Raw genomic sequence first — 19,655 nt, forward strand, 5'->3', positions numbered from 1 at the left:
TACTGCTGTAGGTACTATTCCAATGCGCAGAGCCTATTGGGAAAATAGGAGCTACACTACATCCTCACATCCCCCTTCCCTAACTTTCTTGCCAACAAGAAATGGTTCAAGGGTATTTTTTGATTCAAGGGGATATCTTGAGAGGAAGTCCGCATTATCATTGTCCTTTCCTTTTCGGTGCAAGGTAGTGAAGCGATAGGGTCTTAAGATGGTTTCTGGCCCTACAACCCTATCGTTATGCCCTTTATTCTTCGCCATCCACTCTAATGGAGCATGATCTGTGAATAGGATGAACTCCCTTCCCTCTAGGTAATAACTAAGTGACTCTACCGCCCATCTGATAGCCAGTGCCTCCTTTTCTACGACTGCATACTTCTTTTCCCGCGGAAACAGTTTTCAACTACTATATATAGGACTGGTCTTTCTTGTCCTTGGGAATCCTGCTGTGATAGTACCGCCCCTCGTCCGTTTTCTGAGGCGTCTTTCTGCAATATGAAAAGGCTGGTTGTAATCTGGGCTGAGCAGAACAGGTTTAGTTGTTATGGCTTGCTTTAACTGTGTGAAAGAGTGTAATGCTTCTAGGGAAGGATGGCTTAATTGTTTTTCTGCTTTAACTTCTTTCTTGAGGAGATTTGTTAAAGGGTTGGCTATCTGTGAGAAATTAGGAATGAACCTTCGGTAGTAACCGAGGACACCTAAGAATGCTCTTAAATCCCTTTTGGTTTTCAGGAAGGGAATATTAGTGATAGCTTCTACTTTTTCCTCCTGGGGTTTGATCAGGCCTTCTCCCAACAAATATCCCAGATATTTAATGGATCTTGCGGCCAATTTGCTTTTGAAGGGGTTTATCGTAAGACCTTTTTTCGCCTAGGGTTTGAATTACTTTTTCTAAATGTTGAAGATGTTCCCATGCGTCGCTATGTATGACAATGTCATTTATATAGGCAGCTGCGAATGCAGCACATGGTTTCAGAACTGTATTCATTGCTCTCTGAAACGTAGCAGGGGCCCAGTGTAACCCAAAGGGTAAGACAGTAAAATGGAACAGCCCTTCCGGAGTAGAGAAGGCAGTTTTCTCTCCGTCTTGTCTACGTAAGGGTACTTGCCAATATCCTTTACAGAGGTCGAGAGTACTTATATAACCGGCCTTCCCAATCCTCTCTATCCTCTCGTCGACTCTCGGGAAAGGATAGGAGTCAAACTGGGAGATTTTCTTCACCTCTCTGAAGTCAATACTAAACCGGATAGACCCATCCGGTTTTGGTACTAGAACAATCGGAGAATTCCACTTGCTAGAAGATGGTTATATGATCCCCATGTGGAGCATCTGCTCTACTTCCCTTTTTACTGCCTCTCGCCTGGCCTCTGAGATACGATATGGTTGCAGTTTCACCTTTTTTCTGGGGATGGTATTAATCATGTTCTGCGACGTTCGTTTTCCCGGGCATAAGGGAAAACACTTCCTGTAGAGGATGTAAACGAGCACACAATTTGTCTCTCATAGGGGCTGAGAGGTCTGGGTCAATGCTAGTACTATACAATGGTTCATTCGGATCTATCAATCCAACCAACTTAGGAATGGGCCCCTCCAATTTTTTGAACAAATTAACGTGATATATTTGGGTATGATTGGGTCTTTATGGGTCTAATTTCAAGCGAAAGGTCACCGGTGTTATTTTCTCTATCACTCGGAAAGGTTCCTGCCACTGACCTAACATCTTGTGATCTGAAGAAGCCAACATCAGCAGAACATAATCACCAATATCAAAGGTACGCACCCTTGCTCTTTTGTCATACTATGTCTTTTGGGATGTCTGAGCTTGTTCTAAATGGGACCGAACTATGCTACGCAATTCTTGCAAGTGGGTCTTCAGATTCAATACATATTCTGGCAGAGGTTTGCCTCCCGGCTCTTCCTCCCATTCCTCCTTTGCCATTTCCAATAGAGTACGTGGGGGCCTCTCATAAAACAATTCAAATGGGGAGCATCCCGTAATTTTTTGAGTTTTACATCGGATGGCAAGTAGGGCCAACGGTAACATCTCCTCCCATTTTCTAGTTTCTAAATCAAGCAGTTTTTTTAAGGTTGTTTTAAGCGTAGCGTTATATCTCTCTACCAATCCATCTGTCTGAGGATGGTAGGCGGATGTTTTTATTTGTTTGATGTTGAGTTGTTGACAGACTTGTTTCATTAAGTTGGAAACAAACTGAGTACCTTGATCGGTTATGATTTCTCATGGAAATCCTACCCTGGAGAAGATAGATACCATGGCTTTTGCTATCTGTGCTGCATTTGGTTGTCTCAGGGCTACTGCTTCGGGAAACTGAGTGGCATAGTCAACTAAACCCAACACGTATCTACAGCCACTCCTAGAAGGAAGAAGAGCCCAATAATATTCATTCCCACCCGGGAGAAAGGTTCCTCAATGATGGGCAAAGGCCGAAGGGGAGCTTTTGGGGGAAGGCTTCAGCTATTCCTTTGACAGAGAGAACCTTTCCTACAATACTGGCAGCTTTGGTGATAGTCCAGGCCAGTAAAATTTCTCGAATTTCCTTCTCTGTTTTCCCGCTGCCAAAATGTCCCCCTAGTATTTGAATTTTTGAATTTTAAAATATTTATAGAGCGCTCTTATACCGAAAACGGTTTCATGGCGCTAGATAGCCGAGGATCAGTGGGAAGCGGATTAAGCTGCGACGGATCTGGAGAACAAGAAGGTCTTCAATTGCTTACGAAACTCCAGATAGGAGGGAGACATCCTGAGGGCAGGTGGAAGTGAGTTCCAAAAGGATGGAGCCAGCACAGCAAATCTGGCCCCCCCGGCCTTCTGTTTCCTAAAACGAGGAACTGACAGAAGGGCCAGGTGAGTGGAGCGAAGTTCTCTGGACGGAAGATATGGAGAGATAGCTTCGCACAAGAAGGTGGGGGCGGTCCCAGATCTGGCCTGGTAGGTAATGCAGCCCAGCTTGAAGAGCGCCCTCTCCCTCACAGGGAGCCAGTGGAGGGACTGAAGCAAGGGGGTCGTGTGATTGGACCTGGGGAGCCCAAAAATCAGGCGAGATGACTATGAGCTAGGAAGAGCACCATCTCTCTATAGTTTTGGGGCACAAGTAATTGTGCCTGGTGGTTCCTCCCCCCTTTTCTATATAGCAAACCTCTCTTTATAAAGAAATAAGGACCTACTTGGTCAGGGTCTTCCTCTTCCTTAGCTTGTTTCCAAGCCTCCTTTGGAGTTGAGTCTTCCCTTTGTTCAGCATGAAATCCTGGATCATACTGCCACATGGTTTCTTCTTTTGGTTGGGTCAATGCTACCTGGGCCCAGATCCTTTTCACTCGCTTCTTTTGTTTGTTACTTTTTCTTTGTTTCTCCGGGAAAGAATCAAGAACCTGCTCTTTGGCAAATGGTGCTGTCCTCCTCCACTCCTCTGTTTCATTACACAAAAGCTGTTCCATGTAGTGATAATCCCTTCCTAATATAAATGGTTCGGGTAATTTAGGGAAAAGTCCTACACGTAAGGAAACGGGTCATATTGTTGGCTCGTGTTGTACTTGTACGTCAGTTGTAGGGTACTGTCTGCTATTGCCATGAACACATTGGATGTTTACCATACCCCTAATCTGAGGATCACTCCCAGGTACGGTTTGAGGTCTCATAACACTATGTAAGCACCCCGTGTCAATTGGGGCTGGCTGGTCTTCTCCATTTACTTTCACTACTTTATGAAAGGGAAGGTGTTGTCCCTCCTTGGTGCAGTAGAAGGACTTGGTTCACCCAACCTCAATGGGCTCTTCCTTCTGAAGGCAAATAAGGGCTATATGTCCAAACCCTCCACAATTCAAACATTGGGGTCCTACGGGTGTTGGTCGTACGGGGGTTGCTAGGGGTCCGGGTACTAAGGTAACTGTCTCAGGTTTTCTAATGACCGGGGTTCTGCTGCCTTTGGTAGAGGGGATTCCTGAGAGTTTCCCATGTGTTTCTCCTTTTTGTACTTCAAAAGCTCGACTAAAGGCGCTAGCTATCTCTACCGCCCTTTCCATGTTAAGTTTGGAATGTTGTCGCACACATTTTTGTATCCGTGGATGTAGAGAGGTTAAATACTGTTCTAAATATATCCTCTCCATGATTTCTTCCTTGGTTGAACTTAACGATATGTCTCTTCATCTATCCCTACTCTCTCTAATATGGTCTTCTTTATTTCATCATATGGGGTGAGGCCCAGCGGATATGCTGCATGCATATCGCCTGAAAGGAGAGGTCGCAGATAGTGGCCCCATTTTCCCCCGCCCATCCTGCTGCTCTATCCATACAACCAAACAAAAATAACTGTGTTAACAGTATTTTCGTTTGGACACAATTCCTTTAAGCACGATAGCACCAATGATGATAATAGGGCCGTCCTGGTGAGTACCTACCAGGGGTCCCATTGGTGGTGCGCCCGTGAGGTGCTATCGTGTTTGTTCACATTTTTTACATCACATGTTGGTGTGGGTTGTTCTACTGTTTTGTATAAGGAGACGGGCTTTTTAAGATGGGCTTTTGACTGGTGTATCCCCAACCCTGTACATAAAGAAGTGGGCGGTTGTTATAAATGATTGTGACATGAGATACCCAAGTTTGATGAGAAATTAATTGCCCTAGATCTAGGTCATTGTCGTGGTTGTGACTTGTTGAGTGGAGGGCGACCTAGGTCTTTATTTCCCTCTCAGCTCCAGTGTTGGTTTGCTTAAAACTGGGGATGCCTTGGGTTATTTCCCATCCTGGCGTTCTCTTCCACCCCTCTCTCCCTTACACGACCACTCACTGCGTCCTCTCCAGAGTTGCGGCGGCTTCTCTGCATCCTCCGGGGGCGTCCACCAGTCCTTGGACCAGCTCTCCGTATCCTCCCCGTTGGCCTCGATTCTGCTTGTGGTTGCCTCTTCTTCTTCTTCTGGCTTCGCCCGAGGCTCCTTATTACACCGCTGATCCGTCGGCTTCAGCTCCGTGACGTCTTCCGGGTTCTTCCCGTTGCTGCGCGCCTCGTCCTCCGTCTCCTCCCTTAAGGTGGGTTGTCCCGCCTTATCCGGCTGGTTCCTTCTTTGCCATTCGTCGGTTTTCCCGTTTTTCTCCTCGGTTTACTGTGAAGAGGAGGAAGGGGTTTTTATTAACTCTTTGTGTCCCTTGTTGGCGTTTGGACACAATGCAGCAGAGAGGGGTGAGTCTTCGTCCGTACGCAATCCCATTTCCTCACAGACTACTATACTGATATTACTGTACTTTCATTTTTTTCTTCACTTGTTACCTGGCCAATACTTCATGAACTGGCTACACCTTATAAAATGTAATGTTTCTTTGTATTAAATTGCTGCCTTGCCAAAGTCTCCAAGGTGCAACACTTATTGGAAGCAACACATTATGTTGTTACTTGTACATTTTAGCTTACGGCCTTTAGAAAGAAGGAAGGACAAAACATTACTAGTAACATATCCTTTTTTTGTCTCTCTGCTCAGATTGAAACTTTATCAACTGTAATTAATTCTGTTGAGTGTGATGGCCGATTATGAAGTTTTATTCACTAACCTTCAAGTCCATTGCAGAATTGAGTCTAATCAATTTCTACAGACAAAAGATTCCTGTGGGTTCCATGTCACAATGCAAGGTTATTAATGACAAACTTTAGTGGGTGTGCAATAGATCATTTGACAGTTGCTTTTTATTGTCATAGTTGTTTGAAATTTGCGTTTTGTTTCCTTTTTTCCTAGATAAAGGAACGAAAACAAATTTGGGGAAATTTGTGTCTGATCCCAAGAAGGTTGGAAGAAATATTCAGCTCACTTATACAGATGGCGATATCTGCAAGAAGGACAAGCAATTTGAAACAGTCATCACCCTAGTGTGCAAGCCAGGTCTGCCATTTTAACTTTTTCCTGAAAGGGTTCTAGTACTGCACCAACGATGTTGAATTTTTCCTAAAGTATTCACAATACTAATAATTGCCTATCCCTACCACATAGGAATTCACCAGAAAGATATCTTCATAATGCTTCATTTCGAGATAGACAATATCATGTGTAACTTTTTTGTACTGTTTTATATCAAAAAGCAACAGTTAAACTTGTGCAGAGCAGTCGTCCTGAAGAGTAGCACTCCGGAAAGGTGGTGACCTCCATTTAGATGACAAAATATCTTTTTTTTTAAATTGTTTTATTGGTATTTTTGCAATAAGTACACAGATACAACATCAACATCTGTGCCTCCTTGGAGAGACTTAGCACTACAGCCAAAAGTACATTCAATTTACCTGACAGTTCCAGAAAATGCAACACCCAGCGCAAGAATGGTGGCATACACTCGCCCCTAATCAAGCTCTACAAGAGTTAAACAGATCTATCGTAAGGGAGCCCTAAATTTCCTTGGGCTGTGACAATTTTGGTAATTCTTAAGCATAAAATTCCAGTTGTTCTTTGTATGTCCTTAACCATGTGAAGGAGGCACATGTGAGTTCAGCATGCCACAGGCTCCAGAGCCAGTTCTGTAAGGACATCCATAATTTGCACACAGAACTGATGAACTGGGGGGCCACAGCCATGACAAGTGTGAGAAATCGGCGTCGGGTGCCCCACATCGCACACAATTAGCATCTGCTTAGAGGGGGTGTGATACTTTAGATGGAGAGATTTGGTGGAAATTTTTCAGTCAAGGGGGAATCTTCCTAAATGGAAGATTTGAGCCCTCACACACCCAGATGGGTGTCATGCTTCATCACATGGCTTAGTTCCTCGTAGAGCCCTGTGCTGAAATGCCCCACGGGCCCCGCTAGAGGGCGCTTTAGCAGAGATCTTCTCTTTAAGCCAAAAGGGGGCGAGTGAGGGTCTGTGAGTGTAGGGTCGAGTGTATGTGCAGAGAAAAGTGAATGAAACTACCTAAGGAGAATCCAAACGACGTTTTTATATATGATCTTCTTGGCAGGGTTAAAATCAGAAGTGTAAAAGAGCTCTCACTGGTATGTAATGGGCTGTGACAGTTTCTACCCATTGTTAAAAGGTCGACCTGTTTCACGCCTATTGGTCCAGGAGGGATCCGTGGCGTTTCTTCAGGACCAAAAAACGACGCGTGACCCCCTACCCTACAACAGGGCAGGTTTATGTGTAAAGAAGGGAAGAACCCCTGAAAAACTATTTTTGTTTCTAACTCATGGGACTTTCCTTGGTAAACTGTACCCGAGACTGAGGTCCTTAAATGAGCAAATGAAATCCAACATACACAGAGACAAAAGAGATTTATGGAAAGGTTTTACAAATACAGTACACGTATATATAGGCATTCTGTGTCCGTCAAAAAACCTCCTTAAAAGAGATACAGATTTGTTTTAAGTAATCACTTTCATGTATTCAGAACATGGTAGGAGCACAATGGTTACTCCGTGGTGAATCTAAAGAAACTAGGTAGCAACAATTCAGGCAAGTAGCATAATATTAGTGACCCCATGTAATGTGGTTATTCAATGAGTGTCACAGTGAAAAGGTGAAGGAGAAATAAAAATCAGGATGTGCCTATTTTTGTGACCCATGGAGTGTTATATCATGGGCCTACTCTAAGGTGTTACATTTATTGGATCACTGCCTGACTGCAGGAGGGTCACGTGATCTTGTGTTGGTGGCCACCTTGGTTTGGTCATATGCTAACCTGGGGAAATATAACCTGGCTGGCGTCTGGGTGACAGCCAGGTAGTGTCACCATGATGTTGCCCTATGGGTGTGGTAAACTGACGAATGCCTATATATTTCATATGATTGAGGCAGAGATGGGATGCCCTTAACCATGTGCAGGAATTTGGTACACGAGAAAAGATGTCTAAATCACCTCTTTTGCGTATTGGAAAGGTGGTGCGCTTGTCTCCCCTTCCATTATTTAGAGCTATTACAGTCTGTGGATATTACGTTATAATGAAGTACAACTTTAATACTGGTGTTTATCTAAATGTACAGGGAGTCCTGTTTGTTGTATGTTAGCAGTGTGTTGATAAAAGTCCGCATCTCACTAGGGGTGGTGTGCACTCAGATATACTAGGGTGGTAGGATGGACCTATTTGTCCTATGTTTTATTCACATCTCAAATGATATATGAACATAGTTCGCAAGATGAACATCGTCAAGGATTCACAGTAGGAGCCCTGTTTTAGGCATCTCATCTTTTGATTTCATGCCATGTGAAGATCTTATTCCATTTGGTTCTCAGACATAGTATCACTGTGTGGAATGGTTGGGATCCTGTGATATGATCTCATCTGTTAACTTCACGCCATGGAATGGCATCATTCAATCCAGTTAGGTGTGTCTTCAGATAGAAAATCCACTGTTGTTCCCCGTTTATAGTGAATGTTGGCTGCAGCGCTCATTGACTTCCAGGACGGTCCATTTGATGTCCTCTGGTGTATAATTTGCCGTGAAGAAATGTGCTGACATCTTTGTTGTACTGCGTAAATTGCTCCGGTGTTCTATAATTCTGGTCTTCCCAAGTTTTGTTGTCATTCCTACGTAGTGCAAGGTACAGGGGCAAGTGATCAAAGATATACAGTACTTGGTATTAGTTTGTGTGCCCTTTTTGGGTCCAAATAAAAGATTAATTTAGATGCATTTCCTTGGAGACTATAGTGAATGGACAAACGGGGCACATACCACTCTGGTAGTGGCCCATGACTGGTGGTAAATCCCACAAAGTGCGCTGTAGGCTTCTAGAGGGTTCTCGTGGTCTCATGTGGACCAGAAGGTCTTTTAAGTTCTGTGTCCTTTCATAGGCAAATCTAAGACATTGGATGTCGAAGGAGCCAGTATTACAAAATTGACCAATGTTTTTTGATGGTCTTCTGGATCCTGTTTGAGGTGGGTGTGAAAGTTGTTACACAGGTAATCAGTTTATCTGAAATCTTGTCTTGTGTCTGTAGTAGAGTCTCTCGATGGTTATGCCTGGCTCTTTTTTGTGCTTAAGTGACTGTCCTGGGGGGATAGTCCTGTGGTGTTCAGTTCCTTTGCTTGATTGTCGAATTATGTGGGTGTGTCACAGTTCAGCTGTAGGCATAGAAATTGCCCAAAGAGGAGATTGTCCTGGAGTGCCTTTGGGTGGTGGCTTCCGTAGAGAAGGGAGCTATTACGATTGGTGGGTTTCTTGAAATTGGTCGATGATAGTCTTCCTTCATCACAAGAGATTAAAAGGTCCATGAAGGACACAGCTTGACTGGATATTGTGCTAGTAAATCTCGGGTAAGGGTTGAGAGTATTATTCCAGCAACACAAATCATGGCAGGTGTCACTGTCACCATGCCAGAAGATGAGGAAATCGTGTATTAATCTGCGCCATTTCAGAATGTTGTTGATATACTGATTGTCTACTCCAAAAATGTTGTTTCTCAAAATCTGCCATGTAAACGCAGGCCAAAGTTCGGCACAATGGTGCTGCCAATTTATGTTCCCTGTATTTGATGGTCAAGTTGATCCTTGTATTGAAAAAAATCACTCATGAACCTGAAGGGCGTTGCTGAGTTCAAGAGGATTTCAGCCTGGATGCTAACCTCAATTACTTGTGGCATCCTGGTGAATGTTCGTATATAGTGATTCAGCGTCCAGGGTGACCAGTAAATCAATATCCTCTAATAGTTTCTTTAAGGTGTGTTTCACCTTAAAGAGACTATTGGGTGTCACTACTATTATGTTACTTGCCTGTTCTGTTGATACCTAGTTTCTGTATTTGTAAATCCTTGCCACAAATCTCTTTTGTTTTTGTGTAGGTTGGATTTTGTTTGCACATTTAGGAACCTCACTGTAGTGTACAGTTTACTAATGAACGCCCCATGAGATATAAACAAAAAATGTTTTCATTTTTTCAGGGGTTCTTCCCTTCTTTACACACAAACCTGCCCTGGTGTAGGGTAGGGGTCACTATTCCATTTTTTGGTCCTGAAGAAAAGCCACAGATCCCTCCTGGACCAATAGGCGTGAAACATATCGGCCTTTTAACAGTATCTCATGTGTAGAAACTATCGGCCCATTACATATCAGTGATAGTTTTTTTTACACTTCTGTTTTTTAGCCTGTCAAGGAGATCACATATAAAAACGTTGTTTGGATACTCCATACGGCTTGAAGAGAAGATCTCCGGTAAAAAGCCCTCTTGCAGGGCCTGTGGGGCATTGCAGTGCCAGGTACACGAGGAACTAAGCCCTGTGATGAAGCATGACACCCATGTGGCTGTGTGAGGACTCAATCCATTTAGGAAGACCCCCTTTAACTGAACAGTTTCCACCTGCTCTATTTCAAATATACTATATTTAAGTTACAGGTGTGAGCATGCACATTTGTGAACAACAAAAGGCCCATTCAGCCGGCTCTAGCCGCTGGTCTAGCACTGCACTCTCTCCTGCCAATGCTGGGACTGTTGTCTCTGGTCTGTTTCCCTGTACTGTGGCATATAGTTTAGTGATGAGGCCTTTAGGTGAGGGTCGGGATAGCAGCATTGTGAGTGCCTGCAAGGCAGGGATATCCGTAGGGTTGTTAATAAGTAGCGTACACAGCTCCGCTCTGAGGAGAAGGTAAATGAAGGTCGGCAACGTTGTCCAGAGTAATGAATGTCCCCCCAGCATAAGTGTCGTCCATCGTCTTCAGGCCTGACCTGTCAAGCAGATCGAGTGCACGCAGTTCCTGGGTAACATATATAGCTGGATGAAACAGCAGCGCTGGACAGTACAGGGGAAGTTTATTGGCGTGCGCTCCAGACAGGCGCCAGGCTCTCATGGTGCTGTGGATAGTGTTAAATTCAGACCTATTACCACCGGCCCATGCGTGGAGCAAAATAGCAAGCGGTATGGGATTGGTGTCATCATGTTCAATCGCTAAATGCGGTCTTTAGTCATGGTGGCGGTACCAGTAGTGTGCAAAATGGGCTTGCACGTAAAGGTAATTAAGCTCCATGTCTTGGGCACCAAACCCACCTTGTGTATATGGGAGCATAAGCATGTCCCACCTGGAGCCAGGTTGCTTCCCCGCCCACTTGAGTGTCGTCAGTTGTGTTAAAAAAATATGCGCATCAGGATAATTGGTATGTTAGTAAACAGGTAGAGGAATTTGGGTAATATCACCATTGTCATTGCAGCAATCCCGTCTGCCATGGAAAGCAGTAGCTTGGACCATCTGGTGACCTGGTCCTCTAATCACGACACAGCCGTAACATAGTTGTATTGGACCACCAGGTCTTGGTCTGCATGGATTCAAATCTACAAATACTTCACTGGTTCCGTTCTCCACTGTATGGAAGTCTAGCACATGGGTCTGGGTGTTAGGAGTTAAAGTGAACACAATGGATTTGGACCATTTGATTCCCAGACCCAAGTAGCGTCCAAATCTTATAAATTTGCGGATCATGGGGGCTAGTTGGGTGGCAGGGTCTTGCACATAGATTACCATATCATTGGCATAGAGGGATATGCCCAAGGGTTGCTGCATGACTTTGAGTGCAGTCTCTACATAAAGCTGACCGAGCATACATGCAAGCCGCTCCAGTGTGAGCGCAAAAAGATACGGAGATAAGGGGTAACCCTGGTAAGTGTCTGTTTATGGGCAGCACAGCATATATGCACACTTGGGCCACTGGGTCAGTGTAAAGCAGCTGAATCCATCAGAAAAAACTCGCCAGGGACCCCTTGCGCTGCAGGATAGTGTGTGTATATTCGATAGTCAAAGGCTTTGGCAGCATCAAGAAAGATCACTGCTGCCTGCAAGTAGGGATCCGCTGGTGTAGTAATGTGAATAGTGTGCATAGGTTTTGTGTGGTGGAATGGGCTGGGATGAATTCCTGTTGGTCGGCCAGCGCTAGGTTGGGTAGGAGCGGTTGGAGCAGAGTTCCTATGATTTTTGCTATGATTTTAATTTCTGCGTATGAGGGACATCGGCCAGTACAACTCACAACACTTGCTTTATTGGGTTTTAGGAGTGCAATAATCAATGCCTCTGGAAGAGAGAGCGGTAAAATGGTATATTCATATGCTTCTGCATATAGGGCAAGGAGGTACTGTGCGAGGATAGGTGCAAATTCTTTGTAAAATTTGCTTGTTAAGCCATCTAGGTCCAGTGCCATACTGTGGGGGAGCTTAGGAATGACGTCTTTAATCTTGTGCACTGTAATAGGTTGAGAGAAGTTCTCCCTCTTCTCTGCCGACACTTTGTTGATGCAATGTCTGCCAGGTAATCTACTGTGTCCTGTGCCGAGGCCGACACGTGTGTTGTATAGCTGTGTATAAAACTGGGTAAATCTGTCAAGGATGGCTGTGGTGTCATAATGTTTGGCACAGTCTGGGGGCACGATTTTAATGATATGCATCTGGGCCCAATGTGCTTTCAGTTTAGTGGCTAGGCTGCGAACTGGGCATCCACCCTCCCCATATGCCCTCACTATATAGCGCTTTAACAGGTTCTTGATTGTCTATGTAATTGAAATTGGTGACATGGTTGCGGATAGTAGGAAGGGTACAGGGATCCGGGTGTAACTCATAGTCTCGCTCAAGGGTGTGCAGTGTACATTCAATGTTCCATAATTCTGTGTGGAGGGATTTTAATATGCCGGACTGTGTGCGAATGCAAACTCTCCTTATAGTTAATTTGAAGGCCTCCCAAACTGTACTCCCTTTGGTTACCAATCCTATGTTTTCTGTAAAGTAAGCATTAACAAAAGTGCGCAGTGGGCTGTTGCTTGAAAGTACCAGAGGATCTGTGGGTGTGTGTGAGTGTGGGGATTTTCAGTAGTAGGAGAACCAGGGCTAAGTCTGAATAAGGTTTTGGGCAGGTGGGAGATGTCGGTTATCCAGTTGCACACGTTCCTGGCTGCTAGCCAGTAGTCCAGGCGGGACCATGAGTCATGAACCGAGGATGTAAAGGTGTACCCTCCCTCTATTTGGGATAGCGAATGAGCCACAATGTCAGGGCGGGGTCACACTGAACTTGATGTTACCAAAGTGATGCAAAGCACATACATGTGGAAAAAAAGATGCGTCAGTATTGTGGCATAGTGTAACATTAGCTAAATCCGCGGAGGCTTAGTCACCGCGATACTGTGGAAACATCTACAAAAAGCCCCTTTCCCATCCACCTCCCACATTAGCATTATGAAACATGCTAACGACATTTCCCTACCCAACAAAATGACAAAGAAACATTTGAAGAGGATACAATGAGAGAATGTGCCTGACCGAGACATTTTTGTACCTCCAGGTGTACAGAGGTGGCCAGTTGGTGATCCTAGCAGTCTGCCCATGGCAGTGGGATGACCCTTACGAGGCAATTAGAGATGAAGTGAGAAACTGACGTAGTGGAGGGTACCCCTACAACTTAGTGAAGGGTGCCCCTACAACTTGAGTTCTGGGAATGTTCCCTGGGAAGGTACCGTCCATAGTTCTTCTTCTCTGACTGCGTCGTTGGGATCTGCACGGCGAAAGGGAGCCGATGTTGAACAGGCAAGAATTCACTCATGGCTGCCTGGACCGCCGCTGTGAAGTCAGAGTAGAAGGCAATCTTATTGCCCTGGTAGGTGATATAGTTGCGCTCTCGTGCCAGTCTGAGAATAGAGTCGCGTGTCCCGATAAATCAGCAGCTGCGCTATTATAGGACGAAAGGGGCCCCGGTGGGGGTCAATCCGCTAGGGTGCGATGGGCGTGCTCCACCACCAGCAGAGGAGAAAGGTGCTCTGCACCAAACAAGGTCAGCATATCTTCCATATATTTCTCTACTCTTCCAGTGTTTGTAGAGGTAGGGGCCCATGATCGTCAGGTTGTTTTTTGCAGCGCGACTACCTCTAAATCTACATCTTTTTCCTGAATCATAGCTAGCACTTTTTCCATATTCAACTCTTTGTCAGCCACCTGTTTCAGATCAGCATCTGTGTTGGAGATGTGCTGTCTGCGCACGCTGCTTGTTTGTCAAGCTTCGTCAATATGTGACCCATGCGTATATTTAAAGTGTCTGTCTTGCCATTAATAGAGGTAAGGCTTTGTTGCATGGCGTGGAGCATCAAAGAAAGGGCAGTGTCCCCTTGGGGTGAATTTTCAGGGCTCTGCCCCGCATGGTCCCTATGAGGCATTGATGGTGTGCTCTCCATGCCACTGGAATCAAGCTATCCTGGCTGAGGTGGGGGGAAACCCCGAAACCGGTCCTAGGATGCTTGTTTCCGATCCAGGGAGGACCTAGCTTGGCAGTTCGGGCTGGACTGTTCCCATGAGGCACAGGGTCAAGACTGATTTGCATATGGCTGGGTTCAAACTGGAATGGCATGGTGAGCAAAAAAACGATGGATTTAGGCCCTGATTTCTGTACCTGGGTGAATGTATGACATTGTTCTGCATTGTGTCCAACTATTGTTTTTGCCAATATGTAGGTAGGCAGCCCTCTGTCTTGGCAGACCCGTTGTAGGTATCTCACCAGGAGCAATGCAGGTGTGTTGCAGCCATAAGCAAGTGCAGCTAGGAAGAAAAAGGTATGGAGAGGGGAAGAGGGGGCCGCAGTCCTCACCATGCGTGATCGGCACACAGCCACAGGAGGGGGTGTAATTGGGGAGTACACAGGTCCCAACCCCTCTGCCTTATATGCCCAGAATGGAGGTCCTGAAGTGCAACACAATCCACAAGGTCAGGGATGACAAAGGTTGCGGTTGTAGGCTCACCTTGATGGGCAGTATGTCGTCCTGTGCTGGCTGCAGGACCCATACCATGGGAGGAGCTAGTCTACACCGCAGACAACCCAGCCCAGCAGATGCAAGCGGGCTCTGGAGCAGGGCTGTTTAGAGGCAGAATTGTTTTTCAGTACTCTGGGCGGTCTGATCACTCACGGACATTCAGCAGGGGCCCGGTCTGGATGGGTAGTTGTCAGCCGACAGCTCGCGGCCTGGCTCCGTTCTTGGCCACACTCCAGAGAATTGGAAAGACTATCCTGAATGATCCATGCATTTTAGTCACGAATATGGTGGGGCAACAAGCAGAATATCCTGAAAGGAATATTTTTCCAAAAGAAAATTCCAAAACAGAGCATAGTAACAGATGCTTCATTCACAGGATGCTCTGGCCACCTCAGTCGCCTGATGGTTCAAGGCTCTTCAACAGCTTAAAGACTTGCATATAACTTATTAGAGCTGAAAGTGGTTCACCTCACCCTCAAAGCATTTCTATTCTCCCTAGAATCAAGGAACATCGTTATTCAAGCATCCAACACCATGCACTATACAGACAAGCAAGGGGTAATGCGATACAGACCGCTGTCCTTTCAAGGTGTAGAGATGTGCTGTTGGGCCTTAGCGAGAGGGATCACATTAATGGCAATACATATCCCTGGAAGCTTAAATAAAGAAGCGGATTTTCTTTTTCGAATTCACAAGGAAAATTGCAAATGGGTCCTGAATGAAGTTGCAAGAAACAACTTTTGAGAATGGAGGTGTCCAACATTAGATTTACTTGCAACATCAAGAAACTGAAAACTCTGTTGTCGCATCCAGGGGAACAGATCAGAACCCTCTTTAGATCAAAGTTCACTCCCAATTGTGTACTCTTTTCTTCCAGCCCTGCTCATTCCTTTGCTGATTATCATATGACACAAATCCAGGATCAAGATGATCTTAATATCCTCAGATTTGCCGAGATAATGGTGGAACCTAGACCCTCCAAATCCATCACTTGTATGACTCAAGAGATGTCCTTGCAGAACAAATCTACTGACCAGGCTGCAAGTTCAGATCCAGCACCTGTGTCTCCAGTCATGGAACTTGGCTGCACGGCTCTTGAACTCCGGCAATAGAGACATCTAAATCTTCCTCTGGAATGCATGGACTTACTTTAAGAACCAAAGTGTCCATCAATGGGCAGATGAGATGAATGCACCCACATACACAGATCATGGATGTGATTTATCATGGAGTGTACTGGGCCTTATTAATTACATGAAGTGTGCTAGGGTGGGAGAGTACCTGCACATGCATGACATACAACTGGCCTGCCTGTAAGAGACACACTTATTGCTGTCGGAGGCCATAAAGCTAGTGCGTAAATGGAAGGGACCATCCAGCAGCGGGTGATCCTCACCTACGCACACAAGGCCCTCCACGACCTGGGCCCCAGGTACCTCAACAACCGCCTGACCTTCTACACTCCCACCCGCCAGCTACGATCGACCAGCCACGCCCTCGCCGCCGTTCCACGCATTCGAAGAGCCACCATGGGAGGAAGATCCTTCTCCTACCTGGCAGCCAAGACATGGCACTCCTTCCCCATCCACCTCCGTCTTACCCAAGACCACCTCTCCTTCAGGAAGCAACTCAAGACCTGGCTGTTCGAGCAGTAGCGGACCCCTCACCCCCAAACGCCTTGAGACCCTCCGGTGAGTAGCGCGCTATACAAACTTCTTGATTGATTGATTCAGCACATGGTATAATTTCTTCACATTTGCAGCAAAGCCCGACTAGAACGCACTCCGCCACAGTTTTTTGCAAACTCTTATAATCCATATTCAATATACATTTCTGGTCTAAATGAGCTGATTACTGCACATGTCCCATGTGACTACAATGGCATACTTGGTCATCAGAGGCATGGAGCCTTGTACCCTGGCCGCCTGATACATTCCAATAAAAGCAAAGATAAGGTGTGAGGATATGTAGCATATGATTCTAGCAGTAGGCCACCATTTCCTGGAATTTTACCTTTGGCCATATTTTTTACAGCCGCCTTAAGTTCCCTTAAGGATACGGGGGCATCCAATTGCGTAGACTGCTTCGACATGCGTTTGCATCACTAAGCAACTCTGAGTTACACCCTGGTGTCCTTCACAGAGGCCAGAGCAACTCCTGAGAACAACCCCATGTAATAGTCCTGAATGCCTGGGTTATGTCTACCTGCATGTGCACAAGGTTAGCTGCTACTTTGCGGACAGTGGATATAACCCTGGTTCATGATCTGTCCCCCATCAGGAGATCCAGCTGGTGACCCACCTTTTCCCTGCGCGTTTTCTGTCTGTGTGTGGTTTATATTGATGTTTAGCTAGCCGATTAACTAGCTCCCGGTGTTCACTCTAGTTGATTGCTCAACGGTTACTCAGAATATGCAAATGTTTCTTCTGTATATATTTATTAATGTAAACATATATTACAGTGCAACTTTGGCGCTGTTTGACAAATCTTTGGGAACCTTTAAAAAAAATAAACGAAAGTTCATCCAGTACAGCTGCTTCCTGGAAATCCTTTGTGGTAATCCTTCAAGCACGCCCCAAGAAAAAAGTGTGGTTCCAAAACTCAATTTCCCCAGGAAAATTGACCAGCGACAACACGAAAATGACTTTACGGCATTACCTCAAATAGATCTTGGTTGAAAAAGTGTGCTTTTTGTAATTTGGTGGAAGTCCGTTACGTAGTTTTTCAGACACCAAGGATCAAAAACTTTGTATATCTGGACAATTGTGTTCTTGCAATGAAAAATAAAATACAGAGGGAACTGATTGGCCGAGGGGGATTTTTTTTTTCCCTCTGGCCATTTTGCTCCCATGGGAGCGAGTGCGCTGATTGGCTGGCTGCAACATAAAAATAAATGTTGCATCTGCCAGTGCTAGGAGCGTTAGTCCCATGGTTCAAAACAATTTTGAAAAAAAAATATGTGGTGCCACGGTTGAGTGGACCCAGCCCCCCCCCTTCCTATCGTTGTGATGGTGTTCCAGAGGGACCTGCGTGGGGCTAAAAGTATGTTTGAGGCATATGAGCTGCAGATATCACACTGAGCATTAGATTGCCACCTGGTGTTGGGCTCGGATGATTGCATGTTGTCGTCTTGGAAGAAGTCTTTGTAGGCACAAGATGGGTGACTCCTTCCTTGGACGATAGTGCGCATGAGCATCAACTGCATCCTTAGATTGTTTGTTTCCGCCACAGGGTTCGGATGCAACTTTTCCGCTCCGGTTCGAAATCTACTTTTCAAGTAGTTCAACGCTTAAAAACTTTACCAAACAACTTTCGATAACAATAACTATTGACTCGACTATATCAGATTGATTCCGGTCGTTGACGCTGGCCGTTGGGCCCATCTACGCCGTGAGGCCTACAACTCATGGAAAGGACGCCGCTCAAGAGATGCCCCGAGTGTGGAGCCAAATTTCCCCACAGCGACCATCACAAGGTGTGTAACCTGTGCTTATCGCCAGAGCACGACGAGTCGAGCTGTACAGCTTGTGCGTCCTTTCGATCCAAAAAGATATGCAAAGATCGGAATCGGTGGATATCTTCGACGAAGGTCCATGCGTCCTAGAGGAAGATTCCGATGATCTCCAAATCGTATCTGAGGCAGATGACTCCATACTTTCGGGTCAACGAGTGCGTACTACTGCCCCTACCCCAGCCACAACACCTAAATTGAAGGCAAAGGTCAAAACTCTGCCTTCGGGGCCCAGTCGTGACCGAAACACTGCTTCGAAAGCCCCGCCATCGAGCCAGGTTCCGAAGAAAATGTTAAAGCCTTCTGGTAGTTCCATACCGAGCAAACCGCACGTGCCGATACCACCAGCTCCCTCGACACCGAAACCGAAAGAAGTCCCGGTTCCGAAATACACTCAGAAACCGTCGACTCCTAAAGACAAGACGGCTCTGAAAACAATGAAGCCTGTTTCCGACGCTTCCAAGCCGACTAAAACAGCTTCCAGCCCGACATCTTCGGTGCCGAAACCCACAAAACCTGCTTCCAAGCCCACGAAACTGGCCTAGACTCCAAAGACAATATTTTTGGTGCCGAAAACTATGCCAAAGGACTCTATAACAGATTCTAAGGCTAAAGACAAGCTACAACCATGCCAGGGACCAAAAAAATAGACGCCGAAAGCTGTTCCTCAAGGAGAGGAGCTTTTTCATCCTGATCCTTTGCAAAAAAGGATCTACATTGATCCACAAACAGGACATGTTTCTGCTATGCCACACAGAAAGAGGAAGTTAGATACAGCGCCAACACCTCCAGTGCCTGTCAAGAAGAAGGGTTCTGCCACATCACCTATGCACCCTTCTTCTCCTGTATCTTCTCCTTCACCTCCTCTTTCTTCAAACCTTTCACCTCAAAATTCCCCTCCTCATTCTTCACCTCCACATATACCACCTCAGAATGATGATGAGTATAACCTAGGGGAAGGGGGAGACCCAGATGAGCCTTTTCCCTACACAAGTGATACACCAGACTGGGAGTGCCCAAACCCACAGGATGTACCAGGTATTCCTGACCCACATACATATCCATCCAAACCATCCCCTCCAGAAGATAATATTGGGTTTGGACACTTACTCAATAGGGCTGCCATCTAACATATTCTCACAATGCACTCAATCAATCAATCAATCAAAGACATTTATAGAGCGCACTACATACCCGTAGGGTCTCAAGGCGCTGGGGGAGGGGGGGTGCTGCTACTGCTCGAACAGCCAGGTCTTCAGCTTCTTCCTGAAGGAGAGGTGGTCTTGGGTCAGGCGCAGGTCGGTCGGGAGGGAGTTCCAGGTCTTGGCGGCCAGGTAGGAGAAGGACCTGTAGTCGCTCTTCGGATGCGGGGGACGGCGGCGAGGGCGTGGTTGGCTGATCGGAGGTGGCGTTTGGGAGCGTAGAAGTTGATTCGGCTGTTGAGGTAGCTCGGGCCT

General features: G+C 45.9%; 1 protein-coding gene across 1 annotated transcript in view; it reads left to right on the top strand.

The window, feature by feature from the left end:
- Nucleotides 1-19,655, top strand: part of IGF2R (insulin like growth factor 2 receptor) — a 1,933,894-nt gene that overhangs the window by 359,543 nt on the left and 1,554,696 nt on the right. Inside the window, exon 13 of the mRNA XM_078648980.1 lies at nt 5,738-5,881. Coding sequence (XP_078505106.1) covers nt 5,738-5,881 — 144 coding nt within the window. The remainder of the gene's footprint in view (nt 1-5,737; nt 5,882-19,655) is intronic.

This window comes from Lissotriton helveticus, chromosome 6 (genome assembly GCF_964261635.1).
Source record: "Lissotriton helveticus chromosome 6, aLisHel1.1, whole genome shotgun sequence".
NCBI classification, from domain to species: domain Eukaryota; kingdom Metazoa; phylum Chordata; class Amphibia; order Caudata; family Salamandridae; genus Lissotriton; species Lissotriton helveticus.